This window comes from Orycteropus afer, unplaced genomic scaffold (assembly GCF_000298275.1).
Source record: "Orycteropus afer afer isolate SDZICR_OR568_19922 unplaced genomic scaffold, OryAfe1.0 scaffold00620, whole genome shotgun sequence".
Taxonomy (NCBI): domain Eukaryota; kingdom Metazoa; phylum Chordata; class Mammalia; order Tubulidentata; family Orycteropodidae; genus Orycteropus; species Orycteropus afer.
In genome coordinates this window covers 1,434,962-1,441,505 of record NW_006922207.1, presented here as the reverse complement: position 1 = coordinate 1,441,505, position 6,544 = coordinate 1,434,962, and the positions used below count along the sequence as shown (strand labels likewise).

Genomic DNA, 6,544 nt, shown 5'->3' with positions numbered 1-6,544 from the left:
AAAGAAGAGTTGATGCTTTTGAGTTGTGGTGTTGACAAAGAATGCTGAAAGTCCCATGGACTGCTAGAAGAACAAACAAATCTGAAAACAGTGCAACCAGAATGCTCCTTTGAAGTGAGAATGGCCAGACTTTGTCTCGCCTATTTTGGTCCTACTGTCAGAAGGGATCATTCGTTGGAGAAGGATACCTGTTTGGTAAAGTGGAAGGTCAATGAAAAGGAGGAAGGCCCTCAACAAGATGGATTGACACAGTGCCTGCAAGGTATAGCAAGGATTGTGAGGCTGGCACAGGACCAGGCAGTGTTTTGTTCTGTTGTGCATGGGGTCGCTATGAGTCAGAGCCGACTTGGTGGCACCTAACAACAACAACAACCTAATTCCCACTGAAGATGACCCAGGAATCACCCACTTCTTTGTTAGCCTAGTAGATTTCTACTTATACTCAGCACTTCACGATTCTACATGTCCATTGCATTATTTTTTTAACTACCATAAACCTGTAAGGCCTTTATATTGTTGGGGGCATACTGGTATGGAGCCATATATGTGGGTGCTAAAATCTTTACCTTGACAAATTAGTTAGTCTCACCTTCTTCTTGAGTAAAATGGGAAGGCTGTTTCCAGGGGGGAAGATTAAATGAAATAACAAGTAAACCACCTAACAAGATTTGTTTAATTACAATAGAAGATTTGTTTTAAAATATTGAAAACTTTATACCAGCTGAATATTTTTGTATTTATATTTAATTCTGCTTTCAGGAAGTCAGTCTCAATAAATTATGGCAAGATTGCTTCATAAAAAATAACTTTTTTCTTAGATATTAAGAGACATGATTGGCTTTGAATCAAAACGTAAATGATAAAATTAAGTTTGAGTTATGTGTTTTCTTTTTTGGCTCTTGTAGTTTTTGTTTTCATCCAGAAAGCATTTTCAAGAAGTTGGTCAATTATGGCTTTAGCAGACAGGCGACTTGAGAACTTGCAGATCTACAAAGTTCTTCAGTGTGTTCGGAACAAAGACAAGAAGCAGATAGAGAAGTTGACCAAGCTTGGATACCCTGAACTAATCAATTTCACCGAACCTGTCAATGGCCACAGTGCGCTGCACTTAGCTTCGGTTTCCAATGACATTGACATGGTCACCTTTCTCCTTGATCTTGGTGCTCGCCCTGATGTGCAAGACCGAATGGGCTGCACTCCGACTATGAGAGCTGCAGAGCTGGGCCATGAATTGTCAATGGAAAAATTAGCCAAGGCAAAGGCTGATATGACTATAGTTGATAATGAAGGAAAAGGTAAAAATTTCAACATTCTATTCAACAGATGTAATTCACTTTATAGACAGAATCAATAACAATATACTTTTTTTTTTTTGCTTTCCAATTTTAGAAGTGAATTATACATGGATTAAAGTTTTAAAAAAGCTAGATTTTCACTCTTGTACCTAAGGATATCATCTTCTGATAATTTGAAAACTGTATAGGTGTATCTTAGGGAAATAAATTTTGAGAGCTTTCTCATTTCAAAAGAAAACCAGCATTAGTTTAATCTATGTTTGATGTTTTATTTTAAATATGGAGAATTTTCAACCTTATACGCATTGATAGTATCAAAGTCATAATCATTCATTATGAAATAGAAAATTTAATTTGGGACAAAAGATGAGGTAGAACATAGGGTCACTTCATTTCTTACTCTTTTTACATTTTAGCATGTGCAGGTGTAGAATAAAGATTCCAAAAGAATTTTGTTTCCTCTCAGTAATAGCCTGATACAGAAAAGAGTTACACTTGGGAACTTGAGAGGATTACAATAGTTTTTGACAATGAACTTTCTTGTTAACTGCTATTGAGTTGGCCCTCCACTCATGGAGACTCCATGTGTTACAGAATAGAACTTCTCTGTAGGGTTTTCTTGGCTATAATCTTTACAGCAAGGATTAGTAGAATAGTAGTTAACGTGCTTGGCTGCTAACCAAAAAATGTGTGGTTAGAACTCACAAGCCACTTGCATGAATTATACATGAATTAAAGTGTGGCAGTATGTCATAGGCTCTGGATGTAGGGATTTAGCATGTTTGTCTCTTCAGTGAACAAAATGATCTGTCCAAATGAAGTAGCCACATGCCGTCTAGTTTTCTTCTCACTGCTGCCATATTGACAGCCTGCCTCTTACAAACATGGCTGCTCTTCACATTTCATCATTTTGTATCATCTCTTTTGCAGCTCTGCCAGTTTCCCAAGGGGCCCAGGGACTTGTAAGTGCACAAGGCACTGCAGATCCCAAGAAGGGACAGTTGGGTATGGATGGCAAGATGTTGAATACCTAGGGTCAACAGTGATTTATGTATCAGCATTGAGATTCATCCCTAAACCCAGTCCTACAATAACTATCAAAGATGGAGCTTCTTTTTTATTATTTTTGTGTTTCAGATAGGCTTTTGCTCTGTGAGCTAATTATGGATTTTTTAGTTATCTTTTTTTTTCTTCCTAAAACATAGAAATATATATAGAATACTAATTCAATATTCTTTGGGAACTATTTTTCTCTGCAGGTGTTTTATTTTACTGCATTTTACCTACTAAACGGCACTATCGTTGTGCTCTGATTGCCCTCGAACATGGTGCAGATGTCAACAATGCTACATACGAAGGAAAGCCAGTATTTCTTAGAGCTTGTGAAGAAGCACATGATGTGAAAGACATGTGCATGACATTTTTGGAAAAAGGAGCCAATCCAAATGCTATCAACTCAGTATGACCATTCCTGTGATTATAAATATTCATTTTTACAATTATAGAATCTTATTAGTATAATTTTGAATTTAAATATGGTAAAATTACCCTGTTAGCATATAGACTATTCATTTCTATTGAAAATGCTTTAAAATGACATATTATTTCATTATCATTCTCTTGCCTTTGTTCTATAGTCCATTTACTAATTATGCTTGAAAAAATAAGATTTAGTATGCATATTGTTAAAATTAAATTATAGGAAGTAGTAGAAAGGGTATAACTGATACCCAATAAAAATGTATCTTCTTTATGTAGTTCTGCACTTCCCCTTATCTATTTTGCTCCACTCCTCATTTGGCTAATTTTATTGAGTTTCCTTTTCTTCTAATTGCCATTTCTAGGCAGTTTCTACAAATCTACACAAAAAGTAGATTTCCTTCTAATTAGAAAATATCTATAACCCAATTTTAGCATATTTTCCATCTTTCCTCCCTTTTTGCTATGCTTTCTTTGAAAGGCATATTGGTATGATTTTCTCACTGCGAAAGATGTCCTGTGTGACCTTGACTCTGAGTTTAGAATGGTACATTTTAGCTATTGAGCCATTACACTTGCTTAATTTTTCCTATTTATTGTATGAAACCTATCCAAATGTTGAGAAGAAACACATTTTCTGTGTCTCTCAAGCCAAATGGGTTTAGACCATACATACACAGAATTTTAAATATGGCAGCACCAGTGTTATTTAATAGGATAGTTACAAACAGCATTTGATCTGTTGAATATCCAGTCCACAGGTCGCACTGCTTTAATGGAAGCATCACGAGAAGGAGTATTGGAACTAGTTCGAGGGATACTGGAGAGAGGAGGTGATGTGAATGCATATGACAACGAAAGACATCATGCTGCACATTTTGCTGCCAAAGGAGGCTATTTTGATGTAATAACCTGCTCTTTGCTTTAAAACTTGTTACTACAAACATTCTCTTTTCCTCACATTCTCATATATCACATAGGTTATACTAAGGCGGGACATTCTCATATATCACATAGGTTATACTAAGGCCGGACATTCTCATATATCACATAGGTTATACTAAGGCAGGACTTCTTCTGAGTTACCTATTTTGTGTTCATCTCAATTTACCTAAATCATTCTACAATTATATTGTATACCAAATATCATTGAAAAAACATATTCCAGCTCTTTATTCAGTTTTATCTGTTGGCTAAATTACACATTTAATATTATTAATAAGATTCTTCTGTATACTTGGCTATAAGATATTATAATATATATATTACAATCTTCATATATATGTATTATAATAATAGGTATGTATAATATAATATAAAATATAATGGTCCAATCAGGACTACCATGCTTTATACCTCTGTCATGTAGAAGAATCTTCAAAATGTTATATGACCTAATTGTGATGAGAATAGTGCCATCACATTCTTATTTTCCTGGTGTTTGTGTGTATCCCTTAATTGACCTGATTTTAAACACTAAGTACTCTGATTATTTGGGCATATCAGCAAAAGATATCTGCTAGATTTAATGACATTACAGAAATGAAATAGCAATCAATGGTATACTATTTTTTAAAATTCTGAATTTCATCTAAAATCCCTTTATTCAATTTTCTTTGAGTTTTAACATAGCTATTTTTTTTTTCCTTTGAGCCTTTTCTCTGCAATAAAATTATGCATAAAAATAGAAGCCACATCTGGTAAAGGATTTGCTCCTCTGATGAGGTTTGCAATATTCTAATGCTTTCTTAAATTGCCTGGGTTTACCCAAATGATAGGCCCTAGGCTGAGTTCCATGGTTTCCTCTTGTCTATATCTAGATCAAAACTGCTTGATAAAATTTTCATCAATGATGGAAATGTTCTCTATTCACTCTGTCCAATACGGTAGCCAGTAGCCACATGTGGCCTTTGAGCACTTTAAATATGGCGGTTGTTGTTGTTGTTATGTGCCTTCAAGTCGGACCCGACTCACAGTGACCCCTCTGTGGGTTTCTGAGGTGGTATCACTATGGAAGTAGATTGCCCAACCTTCCGAGGAGTGGCTGGTGGGTTTGAACTGCCAGGCTTCTAGTTAGCAGTCAAGTGCCTTAGGCACTTTGCTACCAGAGCTCCCTAAGTATGGCTAGTGAATTTAAGTAACTGAATCTTTAATTTTTCTAATAAAATTACTTATATTTGAAAAAGCCACATGTGTCTAGCAGCTAATGTATGGATAGCAAGGCCTAGATGCTGATCTTTTTCCAGTAAATATTCACTCTGATTTCTCTACAATATCTATTTCCTTTGCAGATATTGAAGCTTCTTTTTGCCTGCAATGGAGATATGGGGCTGATTGCAATGAATGGGAACACACCACTTCATTATGCTGCCATGGGTGGTTTTGCAGATTGCTGTAAATATATAGCTCAGCGAGGTAAAATTGCCTAGCAGTTTTATACTTAAAGTATTTTTGATTTAACCATGACATAGATGAGCAGAGAATTTGGCCCTATAACTTGCCAGTAGTTTATCTTCTCAATAGCCAAACCTTACTTGTGTATGTTGTTGTTGCTGTTGTTATGTGCTGTCAAGTTGGACCCGACTCATAGTGACCCCTCCTTGAGTTTCCAAGGCAGTTATCACTATGGAAGTAGATTGCCCACCCTTCCTTCCGATTCCGAGGAGTAGCTGGTGGGTTTGAACCACCAGCCTTCTGGTCCTGTTCTAGGACCAAATACGGGTCCTTGCCCAGTGCACAGTCAGGCCAAAACAGTCTACACACCAAGATTAAGAGGAAAGGAAAATTATTGCAAAGTGGCAATGCAAGGAGTAGGGATATCGTCCTACCCAGATCTGACTCCCTGAGATGCCATCGAAATACAGTTTTTGTAGGTTTCAGGAGAGGGGGTTATGCATATTCACAAAAGGTTGAGAAATTTGGGGCATGAAATGGGTGAGGATTGCACCTGGAGGTGCATGAGTCACACCAGCTTCCTGTCTTCAGCTGTTAGGGGCTTGGGCAGAGGGGAGAGGGTCTGTTCCCATTAACTTTTGTTCCTTTCTAACCTATTGCACATTTCCACAGGCCACAGTTAATTTACAAGTTGTTTTTTAAGACACTTTTAGTCTATCACCTGCAGGAAAGAATGTTTTCCTCCCATTCAGTTCTTTAAGGAACTGAATACTCATCTGCCTGGGGTGGGGAAATAGATGGGGGTAATTTAGTTTGTTTATCTATTCCCATCCAGTACCAGGGTGTGAGAAATAGTTTTTACTTTAGTAGGTTTCAGTCAGCAGTCAAGTACCTTAGGCACTATGCTACCAGAGCTCCCTATTTACATATGTAGAGAGCTTAAATGTTTTCTTACAAAACCTTGTGTTAAAACATGAATTTGGTCTTAAAAGTTATAAAATCCATTTGTCCAAATATTGTTAGATTATTTTAAAAATATAAAGGGATTTATTCATGAGTCAACCAATTAAAATACTTAGAATTCATGACACTTCTTATTTTAAAAATGCCAGCATTGACATAAATAAGGACAAATACTGAAAACCACATCCTTTAGCTGAATTTGTCATTATTTTATCTTTAAAAGTGTTCTATTATAGTGAATACAAAGGTGGCTTTTCTGGATACTTTGAAATTATAGGGGAAATATTATGGGAGGAGAGAAGAAATGAAATGAAAAATTTCCTGGAAATTGTAAAATGTAAGCAATTTGATCCTTTTAGGTTTTCCTATAGCTTTTCAATAACTTTATTAGTTTGAGAATATAAACTGTTATG

At 36.0% G+C, this 6,544-nt stretch overlaps 1 protein-coding gene across 1 annotated transcript in view; it reads left to right on the top strand.

Annotated features, from left to right (window-relative positions):
• Positions 1-949: 949 nt before the first annotated feature.
• ANKEF1 (ankyrin repeat and EF-hand domain containing 1) overlaps positions 950-6,544 on the top strand; it is a 16,511-nt gene continuing 10,916 nt past the window's right edge. Inside the window, exons 1-4 of the mRNA XM_007956428.1 lie at positions 950-1,295; positions 2,555-2,754; positions 3,529-3,678; positions 5,066-5,189. Of these exons, the coding sequence (XP_007954619.1) occupies positions 950-1,295; positions 2,555-2,754; positions 3,529-3,678; positions 5,066-5,189 (820 nt within the window). The remainder of the gene's footprint in view (positions 1,296-2,554; positions 2,755-3,528; positions 3,679-5,065; positions 5,190-6,544) is intronic.